The sequence below is a fragment of the Dipodomys merriami genome, unplaced genomic scaffold, assembly GCF_024711535.1.
Source record: "Dipodomys merriami isolate MVZ:Mamm:240054 unplaced genomic scaffold, mDipMer1.0.p SCAF_438, whole genome shotgun sequence".
In the NCBI taxonomy this organism is placed as follows: Eukaryota; Metazoa; Chordata; class Mammalia; order Rodentia; family Heteromyidae; genus Dipodomys; species Dipodomys merriami.
Genome location: NW_027206000.1, coordinates 872458 through 894608, shown reverse-complemented (window position 1 = coordinate 894608; position 22151 = coordinate 872458). Strand labels below are relative to the sequence as shown.

Here is a 22151-nt window from a genome sequence, read left to right as displayed (position 1 = left end):
ACCTTTTGCTTAATTAATCATCTGTAGATAGACATTTAGGTGGACTATTTTCAGTTGTGTGACTCGTGCTGCAGGGAGTGCAGATGTACAAGTATCTGTAAAAATCCCTGCTTTCAATACATAGGAATGTGTGTGGAGGCGGAACGGCCGCATCCTGAAGGAATTCCCTTGTGTGGGCAGTCTTAGAGCCACTGCGCTGTTTCCCTCTCCTATTCCAATTTCACCCTCATGCCATAGTTACACTGCGCACTAAGTGTTAGTTCTCCACCTCCTTGCCAACACTTGTTATTTTTCTATTTGTTTGATAGATAGATCTCACTCTACTGAGTGTAAAGTGGTGTGACATTGTGATTTTTTTTCTTTGACTTCAGAGCAATAAAATTTCAAAATGAAGTTTGATCTTACCTTCATTCTACTACCTAATAAAATAGTCTTCATTTTGAGCTTAGTTTTTCCTTATGATAAGAATAAGAGTATATATTCTCAGGTGAAACACTATACCTTTCTTGAGGAACAGATTCTTTATACAATGAAGTAAAAATGTAAATGTTTAAGCATACAAATATCCTTGTCAGGTCTGTATATTAGAAAAGGTAACCTAATATTAAAAAATAATACGGGCAAAGACTATGAAGACTCATTAATAAGAAAACTGTAATAGTCCAGGCGAGAGAGAATAAATGTAAATACAGGACAGCAATTGTAATCTGTAATCCTAGCTACTCCCTGGAGGCTGAGATCTGAGGATCAAGGTCAAAGCCAAAAGCAGCAGGAAAGCCCAACAGACTCTTATCTTAAATTGTTATCTTATCTCTGGGTAGTTAATTAAGCTACCAGAAAAAGCATCAATTGGAGCTATGGGTCAAGAATTAGCTTTGAGCAAAAAAGCTCAGGGGCAGCTCTCAGGCCCTCACAGGAGTTCAAGCCTACACACAGACACAAAACATTTTCTATCAACATATAGTCAGCTAAAATACATATACCATGTACAAAATAGCCTTGTTGTCCCCATACTGAAAATGCTGCTAAAAATCTTCCTGGTGGTGCAGGATTTCCTGACAATACAAGGCTGACCTCTTCACTCAAGTTTGTGAATCACTTTGTACAACCTGTTCTTAATCCCTGTTACACTTAGCCCCAATTTACAACAAGCAGAATATGGTAGAAAACACAGCCAACATGTTTTCTCCTGGACCTCTAAGCAAAGTGTCAGAGAAGAGCAAAGCAGTTTCAGTTCACCACTTACTCTCTCTATAAACAAGTTGGAGGCAGAAACACTTAAATTTCAGCCTCCTCTTTGCCTGTCAGGGTGATTTTGTTGGGTCAGTGCAAATTCTTAATTGGACAAGAATTTGAGTTGTTTATGATGGTCTTTTTTTTTGAAATGTTTTTATACCCATAGCAAACAGTGAGAAATGAGTAGTATAAAAGCTGTTGAATTTCAGCTCATTGAATGAATATATATATATGTATATATTTATACATATGTATATAATTACACAGAGGAAGCAAGTTTATTGTGAAGTCTTGAACATGAAGAACGTTCTGGTTTTAAGTTCAACATTTTTCAAAGGAGAGTTCCATTAAACTTAGATTACATATTTTTCTCAATTTACAATGTCTTCATTTGTAAAGATTAGACATAAATATTGTTAGAAAAATTGAAGTAATGACAATATAAAAGAAGCAAAAAATACAGTTCTATATACATTTCTTTTTGTTTCAAGGCTTCTCTTGGGATGGTTTTGTTCTTCCTAGTATCTTACATAGATGTAATATGCATTTATACTTATACTTATTTTCTACGCTCTACTAACTTAAAGCACTGTTCCAGTGATCATGTAAAATCACACTGTTATGATTAAAAAAATTTTCTTGGCATTTGGGTCATCTCTGACAGGTTCACATACACATAAAAATAGAAACAGTCTACATTTTGTTGGCAAAGGAAATAGACTCTATAGGGGAAAATGTTATAAAGCTCTCAGTATATTATATAACTGTTCTTTTCATGTATTTATTTCCAAGAATAAGAAAACATCATTATTGATGTTATAAAATCAGATAACAGCTACCATGTAGTTAAAGTTGATTATGAGCTAGAATCCATGAAATATTCCCCATAATGCTTCTTTTCAATCATAGTTCAAAAGAGGGAAGGAAGGACAGGGACTTTGAGGTCAATCTTATCATCCCAATCTTATGATTCTAAGCGTATAATGTAATTTTTTCCGCTCTCTAGGTGATTTTATGCTGTAGCCACAATTGAGAAACATGTAGGTAGAAGCAGAAGAGACATTGACAAGGGGAAAATATACAAAACACATATCAAATCTAAAATGTAAGAAATTCAGAATTAAGACACATTGATTCAAAAATAGTGCAATATTTGAAAGGTTTTGCTTAAGTCACCACAGCAGTGACAATGCCTGAATTAAAAATCTTATCTTTTGATTATTTCTCTCTACCCAGACATGTGACCCTGTGTCTGGCCATTCTATGGCCCTGTGCCCTGTAGACAGATATGCATTTTTCATTTAATGGATGGTACATTCACCTACTTTACATCATGCAGTACCCACCAAAAATAGATGTTTTGTTAAAACATTTTCTCCTTTCATTCTGTTTAACAAGGTAGACCAGTCCCAATTTTCCCACATCTATATTTTTGAATGTTTAAAAATTTCCAGAAGATGTAATTTATAGCCAGCAGTTCATCTGCAAAAGGAGTCTTATGCTGTCTATACATGTTATTTATTGGAAGGTAAATCCATTCAAAAGAGAGACAGAGCCTGCAGGGCAGAGTGAAGAAGTATTTTTATTCTGCATTTCTTTTTATCTTCTCTCCCAGAGTTTCTTTCTCGTTCATGCTTCCCTAGACTCTGGCATGCACCTTGAATGCTAAATGAGATGATCCTTTCAATGTTTTTTCGGCAGTTGGGCAGGGGTGCAGAATCTGGGAACAGTAATTCATTCAAATATGGGTTCAATTAACAATACTGAAGAGATTAGAATGAGTCAGAGTCAAGGAAATCCTAATGTTGGTTTATCTCTCCCGTCACAAGTTTTTGCATGTCTGTGCCATGCCAAGTCTAACTAGCCTCCAAAGTGACAGCATCATGAAAACGCCAGAGCCTCCATTTTGCCTCTATGTTTAGTTTAGATTTTGTATTTAGCGTTTTAGTATTTAGATTTTGTCAATATTATAGCCTATGGTTACTTCTACAATATTTGCAATACAAAATAAATGCTTATGTGAGCCACACTCTCTCGTCACCGCCATAATGCACATCTTAAAATATCATCCTGTGTATCCAAGGCCCATCTTCCTTTGTTCTATTAGTGCTGATTGGTACTTCAGCATCTTTCTCTGTGGAGCCAGTTTGTCTTCAGGATAGCAGTGGACAGTGACAAGATGGCTAGATAGAGTGAGAGCGCATGCCATGGAAGGCATGTTTGCTGTGGCAGGCCTATTAACCCCCACAGCTACTGAAACCTGACTTGCATCTCAGTAACATGACACAACTGAGCTGGCCAGAAACAAACAAGCATACAAAAGTTCCCACACATATTGGGAACCAGCAAGGTTTGGGAATCAGTACTGGGAATCTTTAAGGTTATTTATTAAAAGGAGTCCAATGGAAAAGGATATGGAAATAATTTTCAAGTTAATATATACACATATAATTTATTGATTCTGTGTATGGCATTAATCTATTAAAGATATGGGCTGCATTTACATGGATGCATCTATTTAATTTTTATCCTTTGCATACAACTTACACTGTGCTTGTGAAAGTATAGTTTTTCTATTTGGGGAACATTCATATTTCTATTATACATAGTTTTTTTTTTATCTTATTAAAGTATAAAACCAAGGGCTTAGAGCTTGCTTGGCAGGTGACCTATCATTGAAGATCTAGTCCCTATTTCTTTTGGCCTTGGTTACTTTTGAGATATGTCCCGACTTTTTCTCCATGCTGGCCTGAATGGTAATCCTTTACTTATGACTTATTTATTATTATCACTGTTATTATTTTTTTTTGCCAGTCCTGGGGCTTGAACTCTAGATCAAGTCTCTCGGAGCTTTTTTTGGCCAAAGCTAGCACTCTATCACTTGGTCTTTATTATATCTGAGATGATAAGTCTAAAACTGATCAGTTTTACCTATCAAAGTTGAAAGGTAAATTGCTGAATCTTTTAATTTTTTTTTTTTGCATTGTGAGTGGATTATTTAATTATTTATGCCAGTGCTCAGGCTTGAACTCTAGGCTTCTGATTTTTCTGTCAAGGTTGGTGGTTCATCACATAAACAAGACTCTACTACTAGCTTTATTTAGTTAGTTGGAGATAAGAGTCTCATGGACTTTTCTGCCTGAATTCAAGCATTGATCCTAAGATCTCAGCTTCTTGAGTAACTAATATTACAGGCATGAATTGTTGGCACCCAGGTAGATGATGCTCTGGTAAACAATTTGGAGATTTGTAAAAAAACATGATTTGTAAAAAAAAAAAACATGAACTAACAATATGTTAATAAAAATAAATGCTGTTCAGCCTGGGAAGGTGGCTCAGTGGTAGAGTGCTTGCCTTGTATGCATGAGGCCCTGGGTTTGATTCCTCAGCACCACATAAGCAAAAAGAAAAAAGCAGGAAGTGGCACTGTGGCTCAAGTGGTAGAGCGCTAGCCTTGAGCTGAAGAGCTGAGAGACAGCACCCAGGCCCAGAGTTTAGGCCCCACGACGGGATCCAAAATAAATAAATAAATAAAAATAAATGCTGTTCTCCTCATAAAGGCTTCGAAGTCAGTCTCTCCTTAGTAAAGTTTTCAGTCTCTCCTTAGCTGCCTCACAGACCTGTTCTCCACAGTGGGTAAATTTGTAGCTTTTTCCCACTCTCACAAGTTTCTTGAGATGTACAAAGTCATTCCTAAATGTTATTTTCAGTCCTGAAATACTAATTCTAAAGGACAGGGTAGAAAATGATTTTTTTTTTGCTAGGAGTCAGTGCCTCATGCCTTTGCCCATAATCAGGCAAGTTTAAGAGGCTAAGATCCTAAGAATCTCAGTTCAAAGCCAACCTGGAGAAAAAAGGCCCTGAAACCCTATTTTCAAAATAAAAAGCAACAGGCCCAGCTGGAGGAATGGCTCAAGTGTTAGAGTACAATTCAAGAAAGCTGAGCCAGTGCAAGGTTCTAAATTCAAACCCTGGTACTGGTAAAACAATACTACTATATTTGTTATTTCTAACATTACTTAAAAGTTTATATTTGTTGAGATTATACAGTATAATTTTACTATATTAAGAATGAGTACATTATCTTAATTTAAGAATAAACAAACACAGAAGGATATCTTATGTAAGTAGCTTTCTTAGTAAATTAAGAAGTGAGAATTGTTTTGTGAACAATACACAGGCCGGTAGCCTATTATTAGAGAAGAGGGATAATTATGTGAATAAGACCTAAATTATCATTTGCTCAACTGGATTGCATGTTTTGGATATTGCCGGATACAATGGCATAAGCAGTTTTGTTCCTGCAGTTGGCTAACATAAGAAAAGAACTTCGTTTTATAAAAATTGGTATGTGATGAATTTTGTTGTAGTAGCTTCTATCCTCATATTCTGTTGGAGATAGTTTATGTCATTGAGCTGTAATGAAAATTTGACAATTTTTAAATCAAGCACAACTTTACCAAGTATCTTTTCTAGCAGGTTCTCCTATGAATTACAAAATAATACTGTTTCCATGCTGTAAAATACAGGTACAGATTTATAAAACTGATAAATGTATGTGGTTATGGTTTTCTGTTATTAGAGTTCAAATGCAGAATTTTTATTTTACAAAATAATGGGCTTCATTATGACATTTTCATACATGGATACAATGTATGTCAATCATACTCACGCCTTACTCTATTTCTGTGACCCTCCGACTCATTCTTCACCTGGTAGAACATAGTCCTTTCTAAAAGACCATGTCTTTGCTTGTTGTTTTTTTTTTTTTTTTTAGAAATCTATTGTTTATATATGAGAAAATGTGACATTTATCTGAATTTGGCTAATTTTACTTAAAGTGGTGTTTTTTACCTTATTCCTCTCTCTACAAGTAACAAAATATTCTTCTTGTTTATGGCTGAATAGTATTCCATAATTTTATTTTTATTCAACCATCTATTGTTGGGAATCTAGAAAGATTCCATAACTTGGCTATTACTTAAACAATTTGACAATTATTTTTCAAGTGAACTATGATAATAGTATAGTTTCTAAAATGTTATTAAGAAAAGCAAATCAAACTTCCTCATTCTCTGTTTAAATTCCTAATGATAATTTGTTGATTAGTAATAATGTAGGCTCTAAACATGCCTTTGCTTTAATTTCCCCGTTGGCCTTCTAATACTTCATGTACTTGATACTTACCAGGTAAAATCCTTTAAGTAATTAGCATACACCTCAGTGTCCAGCTTCAGAACAAGATGTTATCAGCCTGCTCTTGTTCTTGCTTTTCATTTTGCTTGAAATGTGGACTCTTCTCACTACATCTTGGTTTTCAAGATTAATCTCAGAATGTATTTCTCTCAAAAGCTGCTTCCCAGGCCTGCAATCTATCCTTCAGGATTAACACCTTGTGTTTTCACATTTATGTGTATCACTCATTTCATGTGAAGCCAGGTTCCCCTCTTCCTGCCTGGAGAAAAGGCTTGCACCTTGGGATGTAATATGTGCTTTTAGTGTTAAAAGAGTGACACATTTTGCTATTAGTAAGAAATCCATTCTCTACATGCACACACACGTACACACAGACATAAAACACACACATATGTATGTATGTGATTGACTAAATTGTACTGTCTCTCACACAAATTTATGAATCTCTTTGTCTACTTATGTCATTGTGTCTCTCTTGTTTGTCCAGTTCATTTGCTCCATCATTGGGTTGTACTTTTCTTTGGAAAAGTGCAGATTCTCACATATATTAACTAAACCTTTGGAACTGTGACAAATGCGAGGAGAAAAGATGAGAATATTTAAGACATTTTCCAACACCTCACAGATGGCTATGTTACTTTTATCAGTCAGATGTTAAGCCATTGCCTTCAGTTGATTGGTTTGTTGATGAATTATTAGTTACTATTTTGAATTTTTGACCTCAAATAACACTGTAAAAATTCTCCAGGATATCCTAGGCAATTTTGAGCAATACAAAGCAACCGCTATCTCTTCTGTATTGTGTTTTTAATATCATAAAAAACACTAATCAAATAAAAATTTCAAAATATCAATGTAGCAATTATGAGTATTGGATTAATATGTGAGTATTTAGTCAACAACTACTATATGACAGCTATATTCTAGGTGATTTGCTTATTGTATTCTTATTTAATTATGTTGTATTTTATTATTGGAAATACTGTTACAAGAGGATATTCCATTAATGTATAAATAACGTATTGTGCAATAGTACTTTGGAAGCCCTGCTCAAACTTGCAACACAAAAACTGAGTGCCAGAAAACTAAGCTGTCTGCTCTGTCACAATGGGAGTAATGGAGCCATATTCTTGCTCAGACCCAAAGCTACAGTTTAACTTACACAAGAGGTTGGCAAGAATTATCCCTCTTGACTTCCTTATTCTTTCAGAGCTGGATGGGATAACTTAATGCTTGCATAGTGTGTTACGGAAATTGAAGAAGACTTCTCCAAGCATAAGTATTGAGTAAGCTCAAATGGCATTAACTTTGAACCTGCAACATTCCTAAAGTTACCTTATTATTATGAATTTGCAAAGTTATCAACTTATGATCTGAAAAATAATATGTCATCTCTGAAATGTTTGTGGTAGTGTGTGTGTGTGTGTGTGTGTGTGTGTGTGTGTGTGTGTGTGTGTGTGTATCTGGGGCTTGAACTCATGGCCTAGGTACTATTACTGATGTTTTGCTGAAGGTCATGCCTCTACTACTTTAGCCACACATCCTCTCTAGGTATTTTTCGTGTTTTTAATTGGAGATAATATTCTCATGGATCTTCACGCCTGGGTTGGCTTTGAACTGTTGAGTAGTTAGGATTTCAAGTTTCAGATAATAGTGCTAGGCAGTGATATTTTTTAAGAGCTTGTTTTTATTTTAAAAAAGAAACAAAAAGCTGAAATCTCTCTTTGATTGATTGGTTGATAAAGCAATCACAGCAAGTGACTCAAAGGTAAGGTATTTGGTCAGATTAGAAAACAAATCTTGGTAACGTTTTAAGCCTACAAGTTCAATGTTCTGTCAAAGTTTCATCAGACATGACCCACTGCTTGAAAAGTAGAACATTGACATCTTTTTAATTTTACTGTCATTAAATGTGGATTGGGCCCAAACCAGAATAACTGATCATTTTCCAGTAAAAATTAAGAAATGATACCATTACAAACCATCTAAAACTGCTGGATACTGGTGGCCCATACTATAATTCTAGCTAATCAGGAGGCTGAGATCTGAGGATCATGGCTTGAAACCAGCACAAGCAAGGCAATTCATGGAACTCTTCTCTTCAACTAACCATCAGAAAGCCAGAAATGGAGACATGGCTCAATTGGTTAAACACTAGCCTTCAGCACAATGCTAAGCTAATTCATCCAGGCCTTGAGTTCAAGCCCCAGTACTGGCTTACAACACAAATTGTCTCAAAGTTGATTTTCTTTTTCATATTTAATGTACAAAGGATACAGCCTGCCTGTGATGGAGGTTGAGTTATTCTTTGAGGTGGACCTAGATAAAGTCTTTAGGGACAAATGCATCCTGTATAGTTTTCTACCCACTGGGAATGAATTATAAGTTCCTTTATAAAATATCTATCCAATTAAATAGGATTTTGTTTTACTGAATTACAGAATTAATTTGCTGTCTTTCTTGATTTCTAAATTAATAAATGGAAGGAATGATTAACAAATGCATTTAGCTGAAGGAAAACATTGTCCCAAATTAAAGACATTGAAGGATTCTTTAAAATTTAATCTGTCTATAGTCCCTAGGTTACAAAGAGAAAAAAATATTTTTTTCATTCAGTCTGGTAAGGAGAAATACATAATTTCCCAGGGATATCTTAGAATATTAATATGAAGCCATTCATATATGGTTAAATGAGGACAAGAAAAGGGCTGAAGGGTTGAGAAGGTTTTAAAAACTAGACATTTCCACAAAGATATCTTTCTGATTTCTCCACAGTTAATATCTACTTTGGACTTAGTATTGGATAAAAAAAGGTTTAAGATAATAACATAAATAATATAACAAGTGGTAAAATTGTAATACTGATTGCTATTTCAGGTTTAATTTTCCTGGATGGTTTTAGCCAGATTATGAAATAGGAAGTAAATTCTATGAATTTAATATCTTCCTACTTCTAAAGAAAGGACTTTGAAGTGATAAATACGTCTTGCAGGATTTGAATAATGCATTTGTTTCTTCTTAACACAATGTTTAGATTCTTTGGACCTTAATTTTAAGACCTTCAAATCCTTCAGTTTTTTTCACAGCTGATTAAGTACAATCCTGAGAAAAACACCAACTGCCCAATAGGATGTTTCCCAGTAGGTGAACAAGCTTTGGCCTCAGAGATAATCTGTTAAATTGACTTCAGACCTTACCAGAAACCACATTGAAACATGAAGTCCTCTTTGCTCAGCCAACTTCTTCTTTATGACAAGATCTGAGAAACTAGTAGTCCTTTTTCTGCCTTCAATGTCTTTGTGAAATATAATGACATAGAAATATTGAGTGTGGCACCCAAACCACATATAGCCAAGATACATTCATGGAATTGAGACCTTTACAAAAGAACAAAATATGTCAGCAGAGTTGGTAAGATAACTGTAGCTCTGAGCTCTGACCTGTCCTTTCTCCATCCATACTGGCTCTTCTTGGACCCTTAATCTAAGTGATAACAACTAGTTTTAGAACATCCTTTTATGTCACCAAAGAAAGGAAGGAAGTTTGAGAGGACTCAGGTAACCTTAGGGCAACATCCTCTCATGTCACCAAAGAATGGAGGAACTTGAAGAGAAAATGGCACTCAGCTAATCTCTCATTCACTGGAGGTTACAGGCCTCCCTACTTTGTTTCCTAGACAGTAGGGATTTAGATTTGCATCTTCTATTTCAGGATTTGTGTGCAAAATCCACCATCTTTGGAGGAGTTAAAATTTCATATATTCTGGCTGAAAAACTGAAGTGTGGCATAGTATTTTCTGCTTAGATAGAAAATTATTGACAAAGACATAAGATCAAGGCAAGAAAAGAATTTCTTTACCCCAAAGTAATATATATATATATATTATAATCATGTATGAAATTTATATGACACAAACATAGGTTGTACATTTTGCGTCCCTGAAAGGATTATCAAGCATGAATAAGTGTTGGAAGCTGAGTGGCTCATAACTGTACTCCTACCTACTTAGGAGTTTGAGATCTGAGTGCCATGGTTCAAAACTAAACTAGGCAGGAAAGTCCATGAAACTACAAGTTAACCAGCAAAGAATTGGAAATGGAGGTGTAAGTGTGACTCAAATTGTAGAGTGCTAGCTTTGAGTAAAATTGCTGAATGAGTTCATGCCTCAGCACACAACACACACACACACACACACACACACACACACACACACACACACACACACACACACACACATATATATACATACACAATGTATGAGTAAATCTTATACTGTATGATAACTTACATGCTATATGTGCAAAGGATGTATTTTGAAATTTTGAAAAAGCACAGATACTTCCTGTTGCTATATAGCTTCAGCTTCACTGCTTTGTCAAGAGATTTAAAATCATTTTGCCTCAGTTTATTTACCTATATAATAGTGGTAATATTATTTTCATAGCAATTTAATAAAACTTAGTCAAGCTGGTATGGTGGTACTATTAGCCATTATTCATAATATGAAATTACATTTACCATCTATTTCTCAGAGTGAGGCTAGTATCGTATCCTGCAATTAAGATCTGTCTATGTATGGATATTCTGTCTACTGTGTGGAATATCTGTTAAGATGCATATCTTTTGTACATCAGTGGTTCTTTCAGAAATTTCTACACCCACATATACTCTCCCTGTAATCTTCTCACACAAAGCAGGTATGCAAGAATCTTTGAAACAATCAGAATATTTAATTTTTATTATTAACTGGTACTTTTGCTTAAAAGGTTTAGGAAGTCTGCATTAAATTACAAGGTCTCTTTTGCAACCAGATTATCCTTAAGTGTTGGGAGAGGATGACCTTCTGCTAAGTAGTATTTAGCATATATATTGAAAAATCTGTTAATCCACCAACCAATCATAGAGTCCGTATTATCTTGACATTTGTAGCTATTATTTCTCTAGTATTTGGTAAGTGTTCTGTTTATTTTTTATTGTTTTTAAGTCATGAAATTGCCCACTAACCTTGTAAGGTTGTATTTCTGAAGCCATCGAATGGTGGAGCTGGATCCTAGATTGTGAGTTTGAATGTTTAGACAAATTCACTTCTGACACAGAGTGTGTAGAATTTTTAATAAATTCACTAAAAATCAATTTTTTATCTCTGAAACTTGCATGATGAGAAGCCTGAAAGGATTTAATAAGTACTTTTCAGATTTTAATCTCCTAGGACAATTGAAATGAATTATAAAATAAAATTCAGAGACCAACATAAAGTACCAATTTTTAACCTTAAATATAAGGTTATTCAGACAAAGAGAATTTAAAAAAAAACACAATCCATTCTCAACACAATTTATAAGATAAAAACAATACTCTAATGTCAGGGTATTGGATAACCCTTTGCTTAGGTTATATTTAGTTTTATAAAGGAATCTGCATTGTCCTTGTATTCTTAGGCTGTTTTAGGCCCAAGTATGGTACTACTTCATCAACTGGTATTTGATAATCAATGGGCTCAAGATCAGTTAATGAGCTCTGTGCTCAGATTACCAATGGGTAAATGTGTTTCTTTAGGCAAATTTCTTCTCCCTCATCAGTTTGTTTCTTTCATCTATGAACTTAGAAAAATAATAACTCCTTGGGGGCTGGGAAGGTGGCTCAGTGGTAGAGTGCTTGCCTTGCATGCATGAGGCCCTTGGTTCGATTCCTCAGCACCACATAAGCAGAAAAAGCTGGAAGTGGGGCTGAGGCTCAATTGGTAGAGCACTAGTCTACAGCTGAAGAGCTGAGGGACAGCGCTCAGGCCCAGAGTTCAGGCCCCACGTCCAACAAAAAAAAAAAAAGAAAAGAGAAAAAAAAATAACTCTTTGACAGAGTTGTATGGATAGATATTTCTAAAAATTGAATTAAAGATTTGAAGGGCATGGGTTGGGTTGAGATAGACTGGGAGGAGAGAATGATGAAAAGAGTGATGTTGATCAATGTGCATAGTCCTGACAAACTGACATGTTGAACTGAAACCCATTTGTACAACTACTTAGAGATAATTAAAAAAGAATGTTGTATGCATTAGCTAATAAATCTTGTGATGACTTTATGTAAAGAAAACCTATACTCATTCTACAAATAAGTGAGAAAATTTAGGCACAGACAATTTAATTTGTCATATACCACATAGTCTATAAATACTGTTATATATTCAATCATTATTAGTAATATGCATCAATTATTTATGAATATTTGTAATATTATAGAATAGTATAATACATTGCACATTTATAGGTGCCAAAGAGTATATTTTAATAAGGTATATGAAATAAATATCTAAATATTCAAATCAATATAGAAATATTTGCATTTAACATTAGTGTATATATTCTATGCTTACTTATTGCATTTATATATGTTAATTGGTGATCTTATCATTATTGTTATTGCTTTTTTGTGCTGGCACATAGTGCATGCTGCCACTTGAGCCACCAAGTCAGACATTTTGCTTTCAGCTCATTTTTGTCTAGGCTGGTCTCAAACACAATCCTCTTACTTCACTTCCTGAGAATCTAGGCACACAGGTTTGTAGCAGTATCCTGGGCCTGTTTGTGAAACAGTCTCCATAACTTTACCTGCTTCCTGATTAGTTGGGATTACAGGTGTCATCTCTAAGAAATGTAGTCCCTGTACTCTCCTGAGCCTGTGCTGTTGTTTGCTCCTGGCCTGCTCCTGACCTGCTGGTGGCTCACACTTGTAATCCTAGATATTCAGGGGCAGGAGATATGAGGATAGTGGTTTCAAGAAAGCTGGGGTAGTAAAATCTATGAGACTTACCTTCAATTAATTACCCCTCACCCATCTACCCCAAAACAAGCAGCAAGTGGGGCTGTGGCTCATGTATTAAAGTGCTAGCCTTGGACACAAAAAGTTCAGGGACAGTGCCCTGGTCCTGAGTTCGAACTCCAGGACCTGCACAAAAAAAGTAAAATAAAATGGACTGGGAAGGTGGCTCAGTAGTAGAGAGCTTGCCTTGCATGCATGAGGCCCTGGGTTCGAGTCCCCAATACCACATTTGCAGAAAAAGCTGGAAGTGGCGCTGCGGCTCAAGTAATGGAGCACTAGACTTGAGCTAAAGAGCTGAAGGACAGCGCCCAGGCCCAGAGTTCAGGCACCATGACCAACACACACACAAACACATACACAAAATAAATAAAATTTAAAAGAAGTAAAATTAAATAGTACTGATAAAAATCTCTCAAAGTTTATATGATTAGGAATATAATCATGAGGTAGATGGATCAAAGGTAAGGTTATAACCATACTAAGATCTCAAACCATTCTTCTCATTCTCAAGTGAGGAATTAGAGCCAGGTAGACAAGGTTAAACTGCTCACAGTACAGGAACCTGAAAATGTGTGCAAATACACACAAGCTTAGCTTATTTCTTTCTGTGTCAGTACTGGGGCTTGAACATGGGATCTGAAATCTGGCTTTAGCCTTTTCAACTCAGGCCCAACTTAAGCCACAGCTCCACATCCAATATTTTGCAGGTTAGTCGTGGATATCAGTCTCAGATTTTTCTGCCTGGTCTGCATTGAACCTTGATTCTCAGCTCTCAACTTTCTGAGTAGCCAGAATGGCAGATGTGAGCGAACAGTGTCTAGATGCATAGCTGATTTCTACTATTGAATTTCTAGAAACTGTGCATATTTGTAAAAGCATTTAGTTACTTAAGTAATCCATGCTTTACTTTGTGTATTTGAGTTGAATTAAAAATCTAAATGCATTTCCCATGCCTAAGATTTGGCAACTAAATAAATAGGAGACTTTAAATAGGTACTTTGAATATTTTCAATAAAGTTAATCCTACGGAATTTCCTAAAATCTGAAAAAAATATAATTAAGATATAAAACGAGTACATTCAGAAAATAGTGTTCTAATTGTGTTCTACATTGGGCGCATGTGTGATTCTACTTTCTTTAAAGTCCTCCTTATCTAAGGGTTTTTCCCTACTGAATTGTGATATGAATATTATGTTTCAAAGATCATAGCCAGAATTACCTTTTCTTGAGTCCAGCAAAGTATGAATGTCAGTGTCATTCAAAGGTTGCAAGTGTTTGAATTTCATAGATTGAGTTTAATTACTGATCTGTGGATTTTCTGATTGCAGAGAGGAGAATTTTGCAATGATTGAAGCCCACATGAGACTTCCTAGTTTCAGTTTTAGTGAGTCTAAGCAGGGGGTCTTTGATTTTATCCTTTAAACTGTACTTAGTGCTTGTGCTGCTAAGGAAAGTAGACGAAGGCTTGGAGGAAACTGGGACAAAAGCTAAAGAAGTCATCCTTACTAACTTATACATGCTGATTCTTGCTGGGGCTCAAGAAACGTTAGCCATGTGTAGCAAGCATGGAATAAGAAGAAAACTGTGAGTTATGCGGTTACATAAACCTGGCTTTCACAGCCAATAATGGTGTGGTCTTGAAACAGCACTTAAAACTTACTGGTTTTAGACTGGTGCTGGTGAGTCGTGTCTTTAGTTCTAGCTACTCCGGAGGCTGAGAACAGAAAACCGAACAGAAAACAAAAATCTAGACTGGGCTGGAAATTTTGTGAACATTATCTCCAACCACCAGCAGAAGTTCAGAAGTAGAGCTGCAGCTCAAGTAATAATGTGCCAACTTTCAGAGAAAAAACTAAGGGATAGTGCCCAGGTCCTGAATTCAATCACAAGTACTGGCACAAACAAACGTACAAAACAACAGCTCACTGGTTCTCATTTTTAAAGAGAAGGTACCCTGTGGATGTCCATGTGATTAAATTAGGTGATACATGTGGAATGGAAGCACTGGGGTCCAGCCCTGGGTTGTGGATGCACCACCATTATCCCGTTAATTCTAGGTAGGTGCATTGACTACCATTTAGGGAGCTAAGAGCTGCAGAGTGGATCTTCCTCATTCATAATCCCTCCAATCAAAATATTTTGCTTTCTTATATGAACAATTTCAGTTAGTTAATTTGGAATACTTCGAGATGTTAAGTCTGGACCACATGGCAAGTCCGCAAAGTTGTCATTAACACTGGGCAGACTTTCTCACAAATGTGTTATCAATTGTGAGGAGAAATGGGAAGAAGAACAAGAACTATATTTTGATGAACATCTAGTAGCAGTAGGTACTATTGTCATTTGCTGACTCATGGTCCTATTATTTAAACTGAGACTGTGCTGCACTAGTCACAGACGTTACTTTGGATTTATCTCAGTATTAGTAGAGAGTAGGGAGTCTAAATTGTCCAGAATTGTTTAATATATGGTAATAAAGTTATGTTGGTTTCAATCCTCATCAATTACTTCCAAATCTAAAATTCCAGAATTTTTCTCTTCAACACTGACTGATATACTCCAAAATTATCTGCTCTGCTACTGAGTGTCTCTAATATCCAATAAAATACAGTTTAATTCTTCATTTGAAGTCCTTTTTGATGCAGAGTACTTCAACATTTCCTTTCTCACAATAGTCTTCAGAGATATTATCCACCCATGTATTTATAAATCTATCATCTTTCTACCCACATGTATCCCGTCCCTAGATAATGGTTTTCTGTACATACAACCTAGAGGTTTTCAAGTGAATCCTATATTTATAATATAAACAATATCCTTTATGCTGATAATGTTGAAAACTCCAAAATTATTGATTTATATTATAATCTTGTTAGTATTCATGCTTTTTACATCATGAAACTTGACTAAATCTGTCAGAAATGGATTAGATTATCTCTGATTTATTTCAACTGTCTAATGCTAAGATTCTGATACTATGTATTATGTCTCAATTGGCAACCCATGAGAACATGTAGGATTTCTACCCCCATATATATCTTACAGATTTGAAATTAGTATTATGATATTAAAAATGTCATGCACACTTTATTGAGGTTTTTCTAGATAATCATATTTATCCAAAAAATATTCTACCAGATTATGATATAGAATATATAAAATGGAGAAGAGATTGATATTGTAGTCAAGATATTCATATACAAGTCTCTACTGAAAGGAACAAGAGGGGAGATGGAAAAAATATGACTTTTAAGAAAACATAATTTTGTAAATATATCTTATGTCAAAAGCTATAGAATATTCCCCATTTTAATTCACAAATATTTTGTGATAGGTAATTAGATCAGTAGAATGAAATTCAACAATCAACAAAAACCTTAAAGCAATTTAGAGTTCTTTGAATCTTTAAAGAAAATCCAATAACACTTGAAGAGTAAAATCAATAAGGAGTCTGATTGTTTCCTTTTTGATTTGCCACAGGGTCCAAGTTTTCTCTCTGAGGCCATTTTTCCTAAGCCTGCAACAAAAATTGAAGAAACAGATCCTTTTTTCAACTTTCATACAACAATTGCCAAGGTATGTAGAAGGATGTAATTTTGAATAGTATTGGGAAAGTTGTGGTTTAGTTTTACTTTGTTTGGTTTTGGTAAATGAAGAAAGTTAAATAACCACCCAAGAAGAATCTTGAATTATGAATTTGTGAAATATATTAGAAAGGATTTTGTGGCATCATATTGTTTTCCTAAGAAGTAAAGATGATAAACAAATGTTTAGAAAAACCTCTATTCAAGCTCATAGATATCATCACCTTGGTGTATGATCTTAAGCATCTATCCACAGTAAAATAATAAAGATTTCCTTTTAGCCTGAAAGTATGTTTGCATTATATTTGTAGATACAATTTTCTGCTTTAATCATCATGCCAAATGGATCTTTGCATTACTCTTTCCAAATAATTGAGATATTTGTTCATTTATAATATTTTTTAGTTGTGATAAAGAAAGAAGAGGTTTGGGCTGGGAAGGTGGCTCAGTGGTAGAGCACTTGCCTTGCATGCATAAGGCCCTGGGTTTGATTCCTCAGCACCACATAAGCAGAAGAAAAAAAAAGCCAGAAGTGGTGCTGTGGTTCAAGTGGTAGAGTGCTAGCCTTGAGCTGAAGAGCTGAGGGACAGCGCCCAGGGCAAGAGTTCAGGCCCCATGATCAGACCCCCCCCCAAAAAAAAAATAAAGAAAAAAAAGAAGAGGTTTTCTTGAGGACCAGTGGCTCATTCCTATAATCTAGCTGCTCAGGGGGCTAAGATCTGAGGATATTTGTTCAAAGCCAGCCCTGGCAGAAAACTCTATGAGACTCTTATCTCCAATAAACTACTCAAAAAACTGGAAGTGGTGCTATGGCTCAAGTGGTAAAGTGTTTGCCTTGGGCAAAAGTAGGCCAGGGGCAGCTTTAGGCCCAGAGTTCAAGCCCCAGGACTGGCAAAAAAAAAAAAAATAGCTGTTTTGTAATAATGAACAAGGTTGGACCTATTATAGGACGTTTTTATTCTATGGTGGAATACTTACATTGTTATAGTATTTCCTTAGTCATAAGCTTATAATGTGAAAAAATATGTTTTACACCATGAAGTAAATAAATTTAACATTCTTGACATTATATGATATATATGAATGTTTATATTTACCAGTTATTGATACAAAACCTGTCAAAACCTGTCTTTTGAGAACAGAATTTAGACTATCAGCATTTTAGTTTCTTTAAAATAATCTATATTTACCTATGAATATTTGAAAGATTTAGTCATCCTCACATCTCAATCAAGTTTTACAGCTTCTTTTTCTCGTTTAATATAAAAGGAAGTATGGTAAGAAGCTCACGGAGAAGCAACAAAATGAGTTCATGATACATGTTTTATAAACTTTATTCATGGGGCTGGGAAGGTGGCTCAGTGGTAGAGCGCTTACCTTGCATGCTTGAGGCCCTGAGTTCGATTCCTCGGCACCACATAAGCAAAAAGAAAAAAGCCGGAAGTGGCGCTGTGGCTCAAGTGGTAGAGCACTAGCCTTGAGCTGAAGAGCTGAGGGACAGCGCCCAGGCCCAGAGTTCAGGCCCCACAACCGGACCCAAAAATAAAAAATATAAACTTTATTCATCTCTGACATTTAAGAACTTTGTGAATTTATATTGTTATTGTATCCTTAAAATAATTTGCATTAGAATTATGTTTAATTTAGAATTATTTTAATCTCAAAATACCTTGGTCTTAACTATGATTCTTTAATTTTTCTTTGCAGTCCATCCCAGATCATTGATTTAGTTTTTAGTATATCTATCCTTTGTCCATTATTCTTTATATTTAATAAGATAGAAGTGGGCACTAAATACTTCCTTAGTATTTAAAATATTATCCTTATTCCTAATGCTTAGAGATTATATATACACATATAAACACATATCTAACAAAATGTATAAATATATCTGAATGAATAGCTATATTACATATTTGGATGAACATATACATACACTTGAATCTATATAGATTCAATCAAGTATTCTGGGTATGTAAAATTGGTATTCATTTAATTGAGGTGGCCTGAATGGGACTTGAATTCAGGGCCTAGGACTTGTCCCTTATAGCTTTTCTTTGCAAGATTCATACTCTACCACTTGATGTATAGCTTCACTTCCAGCTATTTTGAAGGTTATTTCAAATAAAAGTTTCATGAACTTTCTTGCTTCAGTTGGCTACAAACTATGATCCTCAGATCTCAGCCTCCTGGGAACTAGGACTACAGATATGAGCTGCTGGTGCCCAGCTTTTGTATATTATTTTAAATCAATGAACTAGAAAATTATAAGATAATAGAATCATAATCTTTTCTTCATTTTTCCTGTTTTTCTTTCACTAAAAAAAATCTCATTACCTCACATATATAACTGTAACTCTTCTGTACATCACCTTGACAATAAAATTAAATTAAAAATATAGTACAGACAACTGTGCCTAATAATGATGATAATAAAACTATGTTACTGGTTTCTTTTTTTAAAAAAAGGGGGGGGACTTTTGTAGGGGAGGCAATTTAAGATCATGAGGACATTAGATATGTAATAAGATTATGGTGTATAGAACATGAAATCTCTAAATAGGAAAATGTTATTGTAGAGACACAAACCCACACTGATTCTCAGTACCCAAGTTCTTGACCACATGTATGAAATAATTTCCTGAGAGCATGCTGTAAAGCACTAATTAGTCAAGGAGCATAGAACGTAGCCTGGACTCATACAACAGGTCAAAACAGGTCAATACTTGGTGGAAAACAAACAGAAGACAGGGTATCATTAGAAAGAAGACACATCTGTTAACATCTGTTACACCTCTGTTTCAATATGTTAACAGATATTTTATTAACTCATTAAACAGATGTTGGGGAAAATTCTGTGTGTGAGAAATTGAAGACTTAAATGCAAAAGCAAGAGTTCTATGAGAAATGTGCACTCAGCAATATTAACTCATCAAATTTCCTTGAACTCATGTTGCAGAAATAGGCCGAGGTTCTTCTGCTTCGCAGTTTAATTGTATTCATACTAGTAGAACTCATAATATCTACAAAAAGCATTTTGACTTGATCTTAATGCTATTATTTTTATCGGCAACAAAACAAAACCACCTAGTAAACATAGATGAGTCCAGATTGTAGGATGTATCTCAAGTGGTAGAGCATAAACCATGAGAGAAAAGACAATGAGAATACAAGCCCTGGTTCAAGCTGTAGCACCAGCATAAATAAATAATTAAAAACAAATAATAGATAGTGTTGAATAGTGTAGATGATTATGAATTATGAAGTAGAGTGCATGAATTTAGGTTCTTGCTTGTTAACCAAATATCATAATTTCCAGTAAAAGATTTATTTTAGTTTTATGCCAAAATGAATTCTTGCATAATAACCATTCTCACTAGCAATCAATCTATCATTTCAAATACATAATGGGTAAATTTTCTCTACAAATAAAATATTTATGCAATTACATATTGTTAGTAACAATATTAGAACTACTTTCTAGAGCTTAGATATTCAAAGTACATTTTAATGTGAATTTTCTGAATTTGTATTTTATTTTATGCAACACATGTATTTATACACATATATAAAGTAGTTGTGCAAACAAAACTAATTAAATTTTGAAAATACACCACATGTATACAAATGAATTATAGACTTAAGAAGCTTTCAGAATATTTTGCTCCACTAAGGATAATAGCAATATTACAACCACATATTATGTATTATTATACTCCTATTTGCATAGTAGTAAGATTATTTTAGAAATGAAACGACTTTGAAGTTGAAAATCCAGCAGTCACTCAAAGCTTCCTCCCAGCTACTTGAGGGGCAAAATTGATCGAAGAATTATGTTTTCATATAAGCTTGGGCAAAATATGTTCATGAGACTCAATCTCAACCAGTGAGCATGATAGTATGTGCTTATGATCTGCAGTGATATGGAGAATTTGTAGCCCAAACTAGTAAAGGTATAAAGAGAAAATTCTACATCTAAATAACATGGAAAAAGATACAAGAAGTGTGACTCAATTAATAGAATGCCTTCCTAACAGGTATGAGGACATGAGTTCAGAATCTGATCCCCCTGTCTCTGTCTCTGACTCTCTGTCTCTGTCTCTCTCTCCTCTCTCTCTCTCATCTCTCTCCGTTCTCTCTCCGTTCTCTCTCTCTCTCTCTCTCTCTCTCTCTCTCTCTCTCTCTCTCTCTCTCTCTCTCACACACACACACACACACACACACACACATACACACACACACACATACACACACACACCTGAACAAGACCTCGACTAGGTATAGCTTCTTATCTACCAATTATGATGAAATGGTATGAAATGTAAGAATACTTTTTATAAAGTTATGAAACATAATTAGTACTGGATTAAAATTTGATATTTAGTATCACCAAAATTTTACTTTTCTTTCCAAGTGATTATTTGTCTTTGAGATCTTTGTTATAAATCACAAGTGTGATTATGTGTCTAATTTTGTTTTCATTTGTACATATTATAAAGCTAGTTAGAGTGTTTTGTTGATTTTCAATTGTATTTTTAATTAAACCACGCTCATTTATATTACATGAGCTGTGAGTCCTTGAAAATAGGTCATCAAAGTTGTCCTGTAGATTTTGTTGTTGCTTGTTTGAAAAGTTTGAATTTTTCTTGGCATTTGTCTTTTTGATATAAAGCATGGAACTTCAGAAAGTAATGAATGAGGCTCAATATTGATATCAAAAGGTGTAATCCATCATGGTTTCCATGACAGCCAGGTGGTGCTGTGTAAAACTTGCTAAAGGGCGACACGTGATGAATGGATGTGGAGATATTTTTCTTATCCTCTGTAATTGCTTAAAAACAGCATTTGGTTTTTTAAATTATTGTAGAAGCCAAACTAATTCCTTCAAAGACTAAACATGAATTAAATACCAGTATAAATCCTAGCTGCTTATCCTTTAATAAGTGAATAAAAATCACCATGGATTCATGTTTTGAAATAAGCTTATTTCTCCTCTTACACCCAGGAATTTTCTTAGTTATATTGCTAAATCTTCAGCACTTAGCTCATAAATTGTTTTTAGTCTGGTAAGCATTCCTAGTTGTCTACTCTAAGCCAAGAATGGAGCAACAACACTTGAAATATAATGACAATGAATACACAGGAGCTACTTCAAAGCAATAATCAAGCACAGAAAATCTTTTAATATAATAAACTGCAAAAGATGATAGGAATGTAGGCAAAGTATAGAAGGAACAAAACAAGAGAAGAAAAGACCCAGGATAGAATGTTTTTAGTAATCTTCAGTAAACATACGGGAGGAAAGAAGGCTTGAAATAT

General features: G+C 34.8%; 1 protein-coding gene across 1 annotated transcript in view; it reads left to right on the top strand.

The window, feature by feature from the left end:
* The window catches only part of LOC138807861 (inactive N-acetylated-alpha-linked acidic dipeptidase-like protein 2), a 202169-nt gene that overhangs the window by 16270 nt on the left and 163748 nt on the right, over nt 1–22151 (top strand). The window contains exon 2 of the mRNA XM_069993652.1: nt 16729–16824. Within this exon, the coding sequence (XP_069849753.1) occupies nt 16729–16824 (96 nt within the window). The remainder of the gene's footprint in view (nt 1–16728; nt 16825–22151) is intronic.